General features: G+C 37.6%; 5 protein-coding genes and 1 long non-coding RNA gene across 14 annotated transcripts; 2 read left to right on the forward strand and 4 right to left on the reverse strand.

The window, feature by feature from the left end:
- Nucleotides 1–38: 38 nt before the first annotated feature.
- POLD2 (DNA polymerase delta small subunit) lies at nt 39–3,143 on the reverse strand. 2 transcript variants are annotated; one of them, NM_201935.3, is made up of 14 exons: nt 2,815–3,143; nt 2,554–2,683; nt 2,258–2,364; nt 2,052–2,178; nt 1,796–1,903; nt 1,586–1,701; nt 1,431–1,514; nt 1,264–1,332; nt 1,103–1,174; nt 929–1,020; nt 700–827; nt 499–600; nt 340–407; nt 39–250 (listed from the first exon to the last, which is right to left on the reverse strand). In NM_201935.3, exons 1-14 carry the CDS (start codon nt 2,869–2,871, stop codon nt 188–190), a joined length of 1,323 nt encoding a protein of 440 aa, NP_973664.1. In that variant the 5' UTR covers nt 2,872–3,143; the 3' UTR covers nt 39–187. The 2 variants fall into 2 exon arrangements, with proteins under 2 accessions (NP_973664.1, NP_181742.2); NM_129775.3 differs by having other exon boundaries at nt 63–250; nt 2,554–2,686; nt 2,815–2,938.
- Nucleotides 2,920–5,132, forward strand: AT2G42130 (Plastid-lipid associated protein PAP / fibrillin family protein). Of its 5 annotated transcripts, none has more exons than NM_201938.3 (7): nt 2,920–3,381; nt 3,717–3,838; nt 3,925–4,008; nt 4,096–4,192; nt 4,282–4,498; nt 4,582–4,634; nt 4,730–5,132. In NM_201938.3, the coding sequence occupies exons 1-7, from the start codon at nt 3,148–3,150 to the stop codon at nt 4,820–4,822; spliced, it is 900 nt and encodes a 299-aa protein (NP_973667.2). In that variant the 5' UTR covers nt 2,920–3,147; the 3' UTR covers nt 4,823–5,132. The 5 variants fall into 5 exon arrangements, with proteins under 5 accessions (NP_973667.2, NP_973665.1, NP_850362.1 ...); NM_201936.2 differs by having other exon boundaries at nt 3,091–3,381; nt 4,734–4,967; NM_201937.1 differs by having other exon boundaries at nt 3,160–3,381; nt 3,654–3,838; nt 4,730–5,050.
- A 450-nt stretch (nt 5,133–5,582) lies between these two features.
- Nucleotides 5,583–6,575, reverse strand: AT2G42140 (VQ motif-containing protein). Its single transcript, NM_129777.4, has one exon. It carries the CDS (start codon nt 6,386–6,388, stop codon nt 5,870–5,872), a length of 519 nt encoding a protein of 172 aa, NP_181744.1. The 5' UTR covers nt 6,389–6,575; the 3' UTR covers nt 5,583–5,869.
- Nucleotides 6,576–9,210: 2,635 nt separating this feature from the next.
- Nucleotides 9,211–11,585, forward strand: AT2G42150 (DNA-binding bromodomain-containing protein). The gene is made up of 2 exons (NM_129778.3): nt 9,211–10,265; nt 10,472–11,585. Exons 1-2 carry the CDS (start codon nt 9,369–9,371, stop codon nt 11,468–11,470), a joined length of 1,896 nt encoding a protein of 631 aa, NP_181745.1. The 5' UTR covers nt 9,211–9,368; the 3' UTR covers nt 11,471–11,585.
- AT2G09335 lies at nt 9,625–11,388 on the reverse strand. 2 transcript variants are annotated; one of them, NR_140515.1, is made up of 1 exon: nt 9,625–10,223. It is a non-coding gene; the product is annotated as an other RNA (long non-coding RNA). The 2 variants fall into 2 exon arrangements; NR_140516.1 differs by lacking the exon at nt 9,625–10,223 and adding an exon at nt 11,045–11,388.
- BRIZ1 (zinc finger (ubiquitin-hydrolase) domain-containing protein) lies at nt 11,547–14,401 on the reverse strand (the record flags this gene model as incomplete). 3 transcript variants are annotated; one of them, NM_129779.4, is made up of 11 exons in its annotated part: nt 13,993–14,401; nt 13,762–13,870; nt 13,563–13,677; nt 13,364–13,461; nt 13,066–13,172; nt 12,703–12,952; nt 12,548–12,601; nt 12,266–12,409; nt 12,128–12,192; nt 11,981–12,035; nt 11,547–11,907 (listed from the first exon to the last, which is right to left on the reverse strand). In NM_129779.4, the coding sequence occupies exons 1-11, from the start codon at nt 14,301–14,303 to the stop codon at nt 11,749–11,751; spliced, it is 1,467 nt and encodes a 488-aa protein (NP_181746.2). In that variant the 5' UTR covers nt 14,304–14,401. The 3 variants fall into 3 exon arrangements, with proteins under 3 accessions (NP_181746.2, NP_001323960.1, NP_001323961.1); NM_001336951.1 differs by lacking the exon at nt 11,547–11,907 and having other exon boundaries at nt 11,939–12,035; NM_001336952.1 differs by lacking the exons at nt 11,547–11,907; nt 11,981–12,035; nt 12,128–12,192 and having other exon boundaries at nt 12,242–12,409.
- Nucleotides 14,402–14,589: the final 188 nt, after the last annotated feature.

Below are 14,589 nucleotides of genomic sequence, written 5' to 3' on the forward strand. Positions count from 1 at the left end.
TGTCGAGATTTTTAGAAAATTAGGACAAAACAATGAGCATTACCAATATATCCAAAGATTTGGAAGTTCCACTCAAGAAAAAGGATTTTTAACAAACATTTGGTTAGAACATAGGAGTGTGTTACTGAAAAAGCTCAACATTACATCTTCAAGACAGGAAATAATCTACCAAAGTAGCAACTCAATGTTATGATTGGTTTATCTGAGTGCTAAAGCTTAAAGTGTGACATTCCAGATTTCTTAGGTTCACCTGCGAAATAGACATGGTGATTTTGAGATTTAGAATCTGCAATCTATGAGGGTAAATGGTCTCAAATTCTGCTCAAATTTTAAACTCACCGCAACAGCAATACCGGTCTCACAGAACTTAGGAATGCAGATCAACCGGACAAGCTGCCCTTCTGACCCTGCAGCATTCATATTTACCCAAGAAAAGTTAAAGCCTGATGTTTGACAAAAGAGAATGTTATTTCTAATCTCTGTGTAAGGTGCTTTTACCCTTTATCAAACGGTTGTCATATTTATCTTGATTCCCGACGAAGTAGACATGCGGGCAGGTTTCAATCAAGAAAGGGTCTCTATCGGTGAAAGGATAACAACCTGTACGCAAGTGAATCAAAACCAAATAGAACTCAAAGGATCATTTTTTTATGGGCTTAGTTCAAAAAAGTAATCTTGCAGGGCAAGGAGAATTCTTACCGAGTGTATTAGGTGCAGTTGGGGCAAGATGTCTCCACCTCAGCGTTCTTTCCACAAAATCAAGCTTGCTCTTAGCCTCTGAGTACTTGCCAAGGTCATCGATGTTCTGACCAGAAGTTCCAAGAAATCTGCAAAATGCCCCCATATGAGGTTTTCAGTCAGATAAACCCAAGAATTTTATCGTTGTAAAATCAGAGAGATTGTATTCAACTATTAATAATAATCATACCTGATATTATCGACATCAAATGAGTGAGGATTTGTACATGATCTGAAGGTGTTATAAGGTGAAGATCCAGGGAAAAGACATCTATTCAGAGGCTGAACAAAAGAGAAGGGCCTATGAATCAGAGTTATCGATACAAAATGCGGGATTTTGAATGTTTCTTATGTATTTGCAGACCTGCTGAGGCAATGCGAAGTTAGCTGGATCATTCGTGCCTGGCATGATATCTACTGAAACTCCTGCAGCTATCTAAAAACAATCCACAAAAAAAAAAACAGGAGTTTGAACTTTCATCTCAATAGATATCGATAACACACACGTAGATCCAGTTAACTGACCTGGCTTAACATGATATCAAGCTCTTTGATGGGCTCATACAGTGTCGATTGATCTTTCGAGGCCAAGTTCTACAAAGATCAACCAATAAAGATCATAAGACATAACTGGGGCAGATAATTACTGGAACTGTATCTGAGAATATATCAGCAACAAAAGTTATAAGTACCTGGCCATTAATGAGTTTGCGGGGAAATTCAAAAGAGTTTCCAGCAATTACTACATGAACTATCTGTGCTGCAAGGCCTTGTTCCTGTTCAAACCATAAAGTATAAATTAAGGAAAGAAATATGTTGAACAACCTGCAAGTTAAGAGATTTGAACCTCCTCATCTCCGAGATGCCCAGTTATATGGTCAACAAGAAGCTGAAACTGCAGGGGATTAGCCGATTTGCTTCCAATACAAAGGCCCGACAATAACACGACATATTTATCTTCCTCTGCAGATGCAATATGGATGTATCATGAGAGATTGCTTATAGAAATGATTGAGCCATGAGGTTAGCAAAAGGAAGAGAACATAGCTAGACTTACGTAGATCGATAGGCCGCTCAATCTGAGGTGGTAAACCAGCTTCTAGTACATCCTCAACAAAGAATTCACCAGCATTAGTTTCCTTCCCATGCAGTGCAACAACAACACCTACAATGCACGGGAGGCTTCAACGTTAATTTTCTTAAAGAACCCATCTTTTAAGAGAGGAAAGCTTGATCAAAATCTCTAAGATTTGCCACATTGTAAAGAAGGAAAAAATCATACAGTAAAAACAGTAAGAACCCATTTGCAATACCTGTCACATAAATCGCAGGTGAAAGTGCGGAACCAGCAAGCTTAACTCTCCCACTCTCGTCTTCGAGGATCAGATTATCATCAGGATGCATAAAGTTATGTGGTTTAACAAGCGGAGTAACTGACCTCTGCATTATGTTAAATATACTCAGATTGATTCAGCATAGACATAGCTCAAAAAAACAGTAGAGGTTAATAAAAACCAACCTCTTTAGAATATTCATCGAGAACACAAGGTTTAAGCTTCATGTGTTTGAACAAGGTTCCCACAATTATGCATTCTTTTCCTTTTTCAAGTCCCAAAACCTTACACACTGCAAAAATGAAATTCACATTCAGATCTATAATTTAAACAATACTAGCAATCTTTCTCAACTGTAATCCATAAGATAGCAAAAATCCCTAAAAATCACTGATTTCACCTAATTATATCTAACCCAAGAAAATTCTCAAAAACTGCTCTTCGTTGTTGTGCTAAATATGAGAGAAACAAAAGCACTGACCAGGCAAATGAGATTTCCAAGTAGGAGCAAGAGAGTAGAGAAGTGTTCTCATGAGATGAAGACGAGCAAAGTAAATCTGACTGTATTGCTGACCTCTGTACATCTCCTTCTGTATCTCGAATCTCTCATCCTGCTTCAATTGCAAAAACTCAGAATCAGATAACAAACCCTAGCCCGTACACTTATAAGTAGAAACAGTCACCACCACGAATGATTACATTTGTCTTTCACTACAAGTCGATAAAGTAATAGAGTTCGTACCAGCGAATTGTAATCGGATTGCTTCCTTTCGTGAATTTTCTCGGAGTCGATTTCCATGGCGGGAAAAAAAAACTCAGAACTGAGCAGAAAATTCTGAGAAAAGGTTTCAACTTTCAACTTTGGCACTAATCGACGACAAGAGTCTTCTTTCTTTTATGAACAATCGAACCAAACACAAAACCCGGTTAACTGTAAGAGGTTTAATTTGAACCGGATATAAACCGGTTGAACCAGACACTCCCACCTTAACTCTTTTTTCCTGAGGTTTGGTTGCTCAAAGCAAACAAATTCTCAATCTTTCGTTTTTCACCTTCTTCTTCTTCTTCTTCTTCAATGGCGTTGATACATGGTTCGGTTCCTGGTACGTCTGCGGTTCGATTGGTTTTTTCAACCTCAGCGTCACCGTCGAGATTTTGTCTCAATGTTCCGGTGGTGAAGCAGGGTTGGAAGAATTCGTGCCGGAGAAGGGTTTTAAGAGCAATGGTGCAGGAAACAGTTCAAGGATCTCCTTTGGTTTACGCCAGAGAAATGGAGCGCCTTTCTGCTAAGGAATCGCTACTTCTCGCTGTATAACTTCTCTCACTTTTATAAACTCTTTGAATTACTTGGTTGTTATGTGAATATATGATTTGTTTAGATCTTCAATTTTACTCTGATTTTGAAATTGTGTCTCTTTTACTATCTCTGTCGTAAGCTGAGGATAAATGGGAAGACTTTAGGTGAATTGTGTATTTGTTAGATGTAATCGAGATTTTGCAGATAACAAAAGAGAATTTTTTTCTCAAAGTCCAGAAATTGAATGATCATGTTTCAGCTCAATTGAGTTTTTCTTAGTATAGGAACAGAGCTCTGTGTGTTTGGAACTGTCAAACTATTTTTGTCCTGAAGCCATCTATGTACAGTTGAAGGATGCTGGAGGCTTTGAGGCTTTAGTTACAGGGAAAACAACTAATATGCAAAGGATCGATGTTAATGAGAGGATTACGAGTCTAGAGCGGCTTAATCCAACTCCGAGACCAACCACGTAGGTCCTTCTTTAATCTTTTGGTTACAATTTTTTGCTTCGGTTTTAGGATAATTGTCTTTTAACTGGTTCCTATAGCTTTCCAGGTCTCCTTGTTTCGAAGGCAGGTGGAATTTTGAGTGGTTTGGATCTGGAAGTCCTGGTTTACTCGCTGCTCGAGTTATATTCGAGTCTGTACTTATCATTTTCTCATCTTAAAGCTCACCAAACTTTATTCAACGTTTTAAGTGTTTTGCCATCTGATTGTATTGTTTCAGGAGGTTTCCTTCAACATTGGCGAATTTATCAAGAATGGAGATACTGATCAAGGATGCTAACGCAAAGGCGACTGCAAATATCAAACTTTTGAACTCGGTAACACACTCAAACCCTTTTTCCAAAGTTTGATTATTTGTTTACTCAGAATCACAAAGGAGGTTTCTCACAGTGGCAGAAAAATGCAGATAGAAAGCAAAATCATTCTGTCATCAAAATTGACTGTTGAGGGACCACTGAGATTGAAAGAAGAATATGTTGAAGGTATGCTTGAAACTCCAACAGTCATTGAAGAAGCAGTTCCTGAACAGCTAAAAAGCGCTTTGGGACAAGCTGCCACAACGTTGCAGCAGCTTCCTGCTCTTATCAAGGATACTCTAGCCAGTGGTCTGAGAATTCCCCTTAGTAAGCTACTTTATCCATTTTTTATACATTTAACCATTTTCCGCTCAAATCTGCACTGAACCAACTAGTGATGTTTGCTTCAGGTGGATCCTTTGAAAGATTTTTCATGATATCTTATCTAGATGAAGAGATTCTTGTAAGTTTGTTGAATATTTTGTTAAGAATGGTGAGAGAGACTGAGATCGTTGCACTAACCGAGTTTTATCCGCTTTTGGTTGTTTTTTCTCGTAGATAGTAAGAGATACCGAAGGAGTGCCTGAAGTTCTAACGAGGATAGAAACACCATCATCGACCGTTGTAGAAACTATCGAATATGATAGTTAGATGTGACTAGCCATTGTTCTTGTTCTTGTTCCTATGTTCTCTGTGTGTTATATTACAAGAACCAACCACCAAGTTGGTGTCTGTAAATGTATGACGTTAATAACTTGAGGGTCATCTCCATACATCAAAACCCCTTCCTTCTTTTGTGTTCGCTCGGCAAATCTTCTCAAGTTATCCAAGTACTTGCAGATTCTCTGTTTTGATCATCTTAATAAACTCTTTCTATGTAAGAGGCAGCTCAGATTTAATATTTTTCTTAGTTGATTTATAATGCCAACTTGATCAAATATGAATACATGATGCGGGTTATCTTTTGATGTGTCATGTGTAGTTCCATCATCATCATGCATCATCACCATCACCACCGTGACACACATGCATATATACACGTTTGTAATTGTGGTTACTTGTCGGCTCATATCTGTAATTTTAAAATATTATATTTGTTATCTTGATTAATTATGGTCCCATTTGTACTTATCTTATGTTAAGTATCAGTCAATCGATCAATAAGTCTATTTCTCAGTCCATTTGGATAAGCGAGAAAAACACATCGCAAGTGAGGAAAAAAGTATACATAGAATTTCTAAACGTCCATTATATTCAGATAGTGTTAGTTAATTACGCTATAGCCAATCCCAATGATATTTTGTTATAGATTTTCATAATCCTTACATATTTAATAAGGATTTTCTTGGTAAAAAGTTTGCGAAATTCTATTTGTGATTTATCATTATTATAATGTGGATTTGAATTATATAGATTTATAAAATTTCATACCTACTTACTAGATTATAGTGTAATCATATAAAAAATACAAAACCAGAGGGAAAAAATTATGCAGAAATAGAACTCGTAATAATCGTAAACCCGAACCTCCCACGATTCCACAAGAATATTGTCTAGAAAGTCAAACATTTCAATTATCGAAAAAAACAAAAATTAGCTTCTAGAAAGTATATAAAAGAAGAAAACAAAAAATTATTAAAAGTTTTAACCTATTTTAAAGAAATAAAATGTTTAAAAGATTCTTCCGCTTGAGACGTTTTAGGCGTAATGGTGAGGTTCTGCGAAAACGTTGCCATGTAAGTGGGAGGAAGAAGCAACGGCAGGGTCAATGGTGAAGGGTAAATAAGGAAATTCACCTAGCTCCTGAATGAAGCCGTCGAGATCTCCTAACCCGTTCAAGAACCCACCGGAGCTCTCGTCACCATTTCCGTTCCACGTCATCGACACCATCCCTTCTTCCTCTTCATCTGAGTTTATGCAAAATCCATGGCTCTTGTTCATGTCATGGACTTCATGATGATCATGACTTCTTCTAGATCTAGGGTTTCTTTTGAGACCCTTTTGGTGGGGGAGATCGTGGTGATGATGATCTTGTTTCCCGGTGAGATTCTGGACGATTTCCCGGAAGTTGGCGACATCGGTCTTAATGATCTCCGGTGCGAATATGTGAATGATTCGGATCTTAGGTTTAGATTTGGTGAGTGTTCTTGACTGTTTGTGCATGGCTATTGTTGGTAAGCTTCTTCTTTTCTGAACAGTAGTAGCTTCAATTTCCATAGTTTTGTAGAAGAATAAAAATTAGGGTTTATGTGATCAGAAGAGAGAGTTGGTGATTTTTTTTGGTAAGTGAAATGTGATAAGGTTAAGGTTATATAGGAGAAAAGATAGAAGAAAATGGTAAAGAAAAATCAACTATTTTAGATGTACAAGTTTTAGTGACAACTAGGTAATATATGTTTAATCCTTTTCCTTTTCTTTTTCTTTTTTGTCAACTCGTATTTCTAGTTTATATCGTAGCAGAACGTAAAGATCCTGAATATATTATTAATAAAGGCAAATAATATTGATTGATGTCTTGTTGAGATTCAATAGATAAACTATAGTTTGAATAATTAACATACAATATGAGATTACACTTATATTGAATATTGATGAAAGAGATGTGTCAGGCTGTCTCCGAAGACATGAGATTTATGAATCCAAAGGAAGTCCAGGGACCCCTCCAACTATAACAAAATCCTCGTTTTGGAATGTCTTAAGACATTAATTCATTATATTTTTAGCATATTGTAATTTAGTATCATTGATATTAAATTTTTGTGGTCAGAGATCCACGTACGATATTGCATGTAATTTGTAATCGTTTTCGCATTCATACAAGTAAATGTGTACACATGGTGTAAAAACGATACAATATTAAAGTTGGAGTTTATATAATTCATGAAGGTGACACATACAATATTTCCAATTGAAATGTATTTTTTATCTCAACATAGTCGAAATAAAGTAAAAGTTGTCATTAGTATATTTGGCAATGTGTGTTTAGTTAAGGTATTACGCATAAATCCAGGTGGCTTCAATTAAATAAATGCCTATAGGATTGCAGAAACTTGTCCCCATGTAATGTACACAAACTCAACCACCTTATCATTTGCAATCTCTAAAGTTCAACATAAAAATACAATTTGTGTGGACCACTACCAACACTTTTTATAATCTATGATTACAGCCTTAACAACGAGAATCTCAGATAGTACATGTTTAACTAAACTAAATTGGATGACATAATTTGAAAGAATTATATATGCAAGGTGTAAATTTAACGTATAGACATGTCTTGATAATTAAGAACCACAAATGTCACAGCTAGTGGTATATATAAAACTAAATTTTAAATACGTATATATGTGTGTGAAATGTCATGATAGGTTAATAACCATTTAAACGAACTTATGAATAGTAACAAGACGAACTTATGAAATGAACTTGTGAAATGTCATGAGAGGTTAATAACCATTTAAACGAACTTATGAATAGTAACAAGACATGAAAAGATAAGAATTAATGTACACTTTATCACCAAAAAAAGGAAGATAAGATTGTACGAAATCGGACGTAATAATGTAAGGACATGGAAATGGCATGACCCTCGGGTGCACGAGGCAGTTCCACTTCCTGACGACTCTCCATTTTACTTGGTTTACTTTTATCTTATCTCTTTTCCTTTTTACCTTGCGAATCAAATTGACCTTTTAACAAATTCAATTCCTAAGTGTTTTTGTACAATATTTGTGAATTATAATGTGTAGTGTATGTCTATGCTTGTTTGATTTTCTAACGCTTGTTGGATATAAGAAACAATTATCTTGAAATCTCTACAGTACTTATCACATCCAAACACACTATATAATATATTGGACAAGCGATACACTGTCTTATACAAAACAAACCAATCACAAACAAATAGAAAACAATACATCTGTTTCGAGTCAAGTAACGTCCTATATATTTTATATAGAAAGTATAAATATACACACACTAGTTGAAAAACTTGAACAAGAACATGTTAGAGGGCATACATATATCATTCTTACTAACAAGAGATGTTTTGTATAATTAAGCCAAGACTTTCTAATATTATATTTGTGTGGTATAGATATCATACCAACAATTGAACTAGAATAAGCAATATATTTACCATACTATATCTTGTTTACCTAAGATTTAAAACGGATAATAGCCATCGGATGTACATGTACACGTGAAGAGTTGGGATATGAAAGAAATCCAAAGGCTGAGAAAAAGAAAGAGAGGTGAAACTCCAATGAAAGAATTGGGTTTGTATACGGAAACACGAGTCTTGTGCTCTCTTTTGGATCCGGACCACACGAGCGGCTAAAGAAGCAATGTTGTCAAAAACGTTAGAGCCGTATGGGTTATGGGCCCCACCATCTCTTTACTTGACGTGGTTCCCAGTTCCAAACTTGTGTTGTGTATATATCTTGTTTGGCTGGCAATTAATTTTTGAAAATTTTAATTCGATTTCTGAGGACAAAAGTGGTTGCTGATTAATCAACTAATCCAAATTTGCACAATGCTAATTCAACACTCGTGCTGCATTAGGTGAAAACTTATTCACACTGGGAAACCTGCCTTTTTATATAGTATAGATTGTTTCTCATGATTATTGTTGATTAATTAAAACATTTTTTAAAAATTAGTGTTGCAAAAGAAAACTAATCTTATATGTTGTTTTATTATATGAATGTAGATGCGGATATATGATTGAGTCCCACATGCTAACACGTATTGTTCCCTGCTGGGGAAGAAGGAAATCAAAATCATGGGAGAATTATAAGCATATTCACTCGCCTACCTACCTTGATTACTCATCATTCATAATTTCATAGAATCATTTTCCCTAAAGAATTAAATACACCCTTGATTTATAAAGTTTAAACGCTTAAAAAGTCCAATAACGAGAGGGCCTTTGAATCGGATTCGCAATTATATTTGTAACAAGTAAATAATTGGGCCGACTAAAGGAATGAATATACTTCCAAAACAACATTCTCAGTCGGTGCATATGGTACGGACCTAACGAATCCAAACCTAACAATAAAAAGAAAACGTTACAAAAAAATATGTAACAGAGAAAATAACAAAAATATAACGAAGGGAAAGACTAAAGAAGAGACACATTCATTAACAATTCATACACCTTTGTTCAAATCAACGAATAAGCTTCTTTATTTTAATGGCAAAGCCGGAAAATGACGTCACCTTAACCGAGAAACAAACATGGAGCACATGGGAAGAGCTTCTTCTCGCCTGCGCCGTACACCGTCACGGTACCGAATCATGGAACTCTGTTTCCGCCGAAATCCAGAAACTGAGTCCCAACCTCTGTTCCCTCACCGCCTCCGCTTGCCGCCACAAGTACTTCGACCTCAAAAGCCGGTTCACCCAAGAGCTGCCCGTACCGGAATCCGTCGCTGAGATCTCAACCGCTCCTTGGCTAGAGGAGTTAAGGAAGCTCCGCGTCGATGAGCTCCGTCGCGAAGTTGAACAGTACGATTTATCTATCTCCACGTTGCAGTCGAAGGTGAAGCAATTGGAAGAAGAGAGAGAGATGAGTTTCATTAAACCGGACACGGAAACCGAGAATTTAGATCTAGAGAGGAAGAAAGAGCGTAGCGATTCCGGTGAACCAGTCCCAAACCCGCCGGTTCAGCTAATGAACGAAACCATTTCTCCAGATCCCAAAGAAATCGGATCGGAAAACACGGAGAGGGAGGAGGAAATGGCCGGAAGCGGCGGCGGAGAATCGAAGCTTGCCGGAGAGGATTCTTGTAGAGGAAGCTGTGAAAGTGTGGAGAAGGAACCGACGACGAACTCGGAGAGAGTTGAACCGGTGAGTGTGACCGAGTTGATAGAGTCGGAGGACGGAGCGAGTCGTGGAGAGGAGATTACTAGTGATGTGCAGAGCTCGGCGAGCTTGCCAAGAAAGGGAACGTCGGAGCCGGATAAGGAAGATCAATCTCCGACGAGCGCCAAAGATTTCACCGTTGAATCACAGCCGTTGATTAGTTTTGTCGAGATTCTTCTGTCTCATCCCTGTGGTTCCCACTTTTCGCGCCGACTCGAACGTCAGGTGAAAATTGAAATTCTTTCTTTCTTTATTTAAATAAACTTAAATTCTTTTGGGTTCCGTGACCGGTTGGGCCGAAACCACGTCGACATCCTCGTGATAGGAGCATGCATTGCAATTAAATACTTCAAAAAACAAAACAAAATCCTTAGTTTGGCTTATATTTCTACATTGTTCTAATGGCATGCATTTTCTGTTTGAAGCTGCAGGAAACAATTGAGTACGGTACAATAATTAGAGAGCACGTAGATTTTGAGATAATTCGGAAGCGAGTCGAAGGAGGCTTGTACAAAAGTTGGAGGATCAACTTCTTTCGTGATTTGCTGCTACTTGTTAATAATGCAAGAGTGTTTTATCACAGAGGATCTTCAGAGTTTAAATTTGCTGAGCAGCTTCACCAACTCGTCAAGAAACAGATGACTACTACTCTCAAGGGACTTAGTAATAGAGATGAGATCTCAATCTCACCACCAAAAGAAGAAGTTGTTGCAATCCCTTCATCAAAGCCTGTTTCTTCTAAACCAAGAATGTCTGTTCCTAATATTGTAGCTTGTCGGAAACGTAGTGCCTTGGCTGCTAAACCTTTGCTATTATTGCCTCCTGGACCAGATAAAAAGGCCAAGAAAACAGATCATGTTGTGGACTATGATGAGAAGCCGGTTTCAGACAAGGATGGTGAAGCCTCTGGGAAAGACGATGATGACTCTCTGATTGTGAAGATAATGACTAGAGGAAGAACCTCCTCGACGGGAAAAGTAGCTAACAGGAACGACAAGAACCGTGACTCCAGTTTGAATGTTGATGATAGCAAAGATAAGGTTAAGAAAACTGATGAAGAGAAGAAAGGTGGCTCGAAAAAGAAAAGGGCTGCGAGTTTTCTCAGGAGAATGAAAGTGGGCTCTTCGGATGACACATTGAAGCGTAGCTCTGCTGCTGATTCTTCTACTACGGGAAAAGGAGGAGGAGCGGAACAGAGGAAGAATAACAGCAACAAAGCTGATAATAAGAAAACACCGATACCAAAGATAAGACAAACAAATAAGAAAGCAAGTCCTGTGAAGAGAAGCAATAATGGTCGAAACTCAGAAAGAGAAGCTGCTCCATCTTCTTCATCTTATCCTATTCTAGCAAAGCGAAGCAGAGATGCTGGTGAAAAAGAGGAGGCGTCTTCTTATTCACCACGCTTGAAGAAACGTGCAAGGAGGTGATTTAGTTATTGTACTACTTCTATAACTTAACTTGAGATGAAAATCAGAAACTAATAAATTCCAAAGAGTCGCAAAACATTCGAAAGGATATGCTTATAGATATATTTGGGCCCACAAAAGGATATGTCTAATAATAGGTGAAACACGAATTATGGGCTTTAGAACGTGATCATGAGCACTCAAATGAATAGCACCTTAATGCAAATATATATCAATGTAGTAGTCCTGAATATACATCAAGCCTAAGTAAATCCCTATAAGCATACCAAATCTGTTCTTTACTTTCTCCGGTTTGACTTCTTTTGCCTTCTAACTGAGGAAACTGGCTCGGGACTGATAGGCACTGGTAAGACGGTTCCTTCGCGTATACCATCCGTATCTGATGACATCTTCTTTAAGGTTTTCTTGGCTTCAATGAAGACCGTAATATCTCTTATCTGTACAATCCATTATTTACCAGGTCATTCGTTAACTGTTAATAGCAAACCTCAATAAGTATAAGAAACTTACCTGTTCTTGAAGATCAGTTATCATCTCGTCTTTTGATCCTAGCAATGCAGCTTCCCTAGATAAACACCAAAAGATAAAATCATTCCTCTACTATGGCTGATGATAGTTTATGTAAAATCAAGAAAGAAGAGCAAACACATCTTGCACCTCTCTTCTATTTCTTTGGCCTTCTTCCGCCAAGTATCCTGCTCTTTTATAAGTTTTGTGTTAACCTGAAAACCCAATATTGCATAAGGAAACCTTTCGAGAATTGAACAATGATCAACTAGGCAGAGATACTCTTACTTCAGTGATACCACTTTTTTCCTCTTCACATTTTTCAATCTTATTCTGAAGCTCCTGCATTGTGTTAACAACAATTTGCTCTACTGCTTCGGCAATACTACTTTCTTGCTTGCTTCTCGCCTCAACAATGAGAGATTCATAGTACTGTAAGACATCACAATTGCAAGTAGTTGAGATCTCTTGAATCAGTATGCCATTAGGTGGCTACAACTTCACCTTCTATTAAGTCTGTTCATATATACATAAGAAGAGAAAGAAACAAGCATCAGAAGAACCACTTGCCTGTCGCTGTCCCTTTAGTTGACTTGCAAGAAGGTCATTATACTCGATTACAATCTGTTCCACAAAAATAAAACCACTGAGGCAAACTGATGATCTAAGATTCATATTCTTTTTCCAGGAAAAAAAAAATGGCTAAGGGTGGTTGAATATCATACTGAATCAACTTTGCTGTTAAAGATAGCTCCGCTAATTCCTGTATCCTCACTACACTCACAGAGGCCACAGTCCCCCTGGTGTGACAGACAACTGGTGCTCATCTCTACTGACTTTCCATCAATTTTTGAATGGTTTAACCGATGAACATAGCTGTCACCAACATAATCCCAGATTTGTTGTGTTCGCAAATCAAGAGAATAGCAGTGATGCGTTTCTTTCCAGTGCCTAATAGAATGCCCTTCCTTGTATCTAAAATTGGAAAACAGAATCCACTGTGAATGAACTTCCACCTCTAAAGAAGATAAAAGATGTGGATATAAATTCAGGTTAACTAAATCTTAGAAAGGCAAACCAAGAATTACCTTCCACAACCTACGAAGCCACAGACAAGGCATGCCCATACATTCTCAGTTTTTCCACAAATAGAACAGTTTAATATCTCATCTTGCTGTTGACACAATCGACAAACCTACAAACGAAATGAGCATGTTGTGACACAAGTGCAAGGTATTTGTTAATAAATGGATGAATCAGATTCATTTTATGGAACAAAATGTATTAGCTGAGGGAACACTGCCAATAAATGAACACCGAAAATGCAACACTAACCCATCATATAAAGTGGAAATTCAATGAAAGGAATGAAGGAGAACCACTCACCTGACAAGACAGATAAGTCCATTTCGAAGTGCAAGAACACTGAAACGAGTGATCACAAAGAGTGCTAACTATACCACTGGTGTCAGGATCTAATCTCTCTACAGGAGTCAAATCCCAAATATAGATATCAGAAAAAAAGGTACTGAAGAATTCAAAGTGATAATAACATAGAAAACGTCTTCTTTAGCACAAAACTCACCAAGACATATTGGACACGTAGGTAACTCGGTAAATCCAGTAGGTGCTTCTGCAGCAACCTCATCAAATTCTGTGTGTTCCACCGACATTACATATAGAATATGACAAACCTCAGCCTAAAACCCAAAGAAAAGTCAATTTCATGCAATCAAATGAACATAAATACAAAATAAACGATAAGCTCGTTTCCATATTATAACCTCAGATGGTGCGAACTTTTTCCCATTCAAGTTGTTGTAGAAACCATCAGCTTCGGATTGATCAGAAAATGTGATAAGAACACTATATCTATCTTCCATTCCATCGTTCCTGATAATTTACAAGAATCATCAAATCAACATAATCATTCTCGTCAAATCAAGTAATCACAACACCAATGAATTTCTTGAATTTGATCATCTAACAGATAATGAATGGAACTTTCAACGAACCTGATGAAGAGGATGTCGGAGACTTGGGAGATGCGGGAATCACAGAAACGGATAAAATCGAGAGAGGAGAGATAATTGGGAACAGCGACGATGAAGAGAGTGGTGGATCGGGAGCTAGGGTTAGGCAGAGAGCTATGTGAAGATTTGCGATAGAGATGGATCAAGCCTTTGCGGTCGGTGAGTTTGAGAGATGGTTGTATGAGTTTAAGAGGAGGCTGAGCTCTTTTCGATGCGTAAGTGAAACCTGATTCTTCTTCTTCAACGGAGATTGGTCTCTCGGAGTCAACGGAATGAACTCTGAGGATGAACATCGCCAGAAGCGGGAAAGAGCTCGACGACGAAAGCTTAAGCTACTCGGAGAGAAGAAAAGAGACGACGATGCTTCTTCTTTCTGATTTTTTGATTCGTCGTTCTTCCGATATTGAGATGCTTCAATTTTGTGTTTTGACTCTTATTAATGGGCCTTAGCCAGTGTCATTTGTTCGATAAGTCCGCCCAACATGTCGATATGATAGTGTTTTACAGTATATATTTTTCCCAATTTATATAAGAGCAGAAATATGGGCTTTTGGTTCGGCCCATATAATAAAGACGACG

Source organism: Arabidopsis thaliana, chromosome 2, assembly GCF_000001735.4.
Source record: "Arabidopsis thaliana chromosome 2, partial sequence".
NCBI lineage: Eukaryota > Viridiplantae > Streptophyta > Magnoliopsida > Brassicales > Brassicaceae > Arabidopsis > Arabidopsis thaliana.

Bases quoted from the DNA above. Each gene is read 5' to 3' on its own strand.
- POLD2 (NM_129775.3), bottom strand. From the start codon at position 2,871: ATGGAAATCGACTCCGAGAAAATTCACGAAAGGAAGCAATCCGATTAC. The intron at 1,333-1,430 runs GTACTTATAACT...TGATCTTTGTAG, and splicing joins GCAAACTCATTAATGGCCAG to AACTTGGCCTCGAAAGATCA. The intron at 408-498 runs GTAAAAGCACCT...TGAATGCTGCAG, and splicing joins TGACAACCGTTTGATAAAGG to GGTCAGAAGGGCAGCTTGTC.
- AT2G42130 (NM_201938.3), top strand. From the start codon at position 3,148: ATGGCGTTGATACATGGTTCGGTTCCTGGTACGTCTGCGGTTCGATTG. The intron at 4,009-4,095 runs GTCTGTACTTAT...GTATTGTTTCAG, and splicing joins GCTGCTCGAGTTATATTCGA to GAGGTTTCCTTCAACATTGG. The intron at 4,635-4,729 runs GTAAGTTTGTTG...TTTTTCTCGTAG, and splicing joins ATCTAGATGAAGAGATTCTT to ATAGTAAGAGATACCGAAGG.
- AT2G42140 (NM_129777.4), bottom strand. From the start codon at position 6,388: ATGGAAATTGAAGCTACTACTGTTCAGAAAAGAAGAAGCTTACCAACA.
- AT2G42150 (NM_129778.3), top strand. From the start codon at position 9,369: ATGGCAAAGCCGGAAAATGACGTCACCTTAACCGAGAAACAAACATGG. The intron at 10,266-10,471 runs GTGAAAATTGAA...TTGAAGCTGCAG, and splicing joins CGCGCCGACTCGAACGTCAG to GAAACAATTGAGTACGGTAC.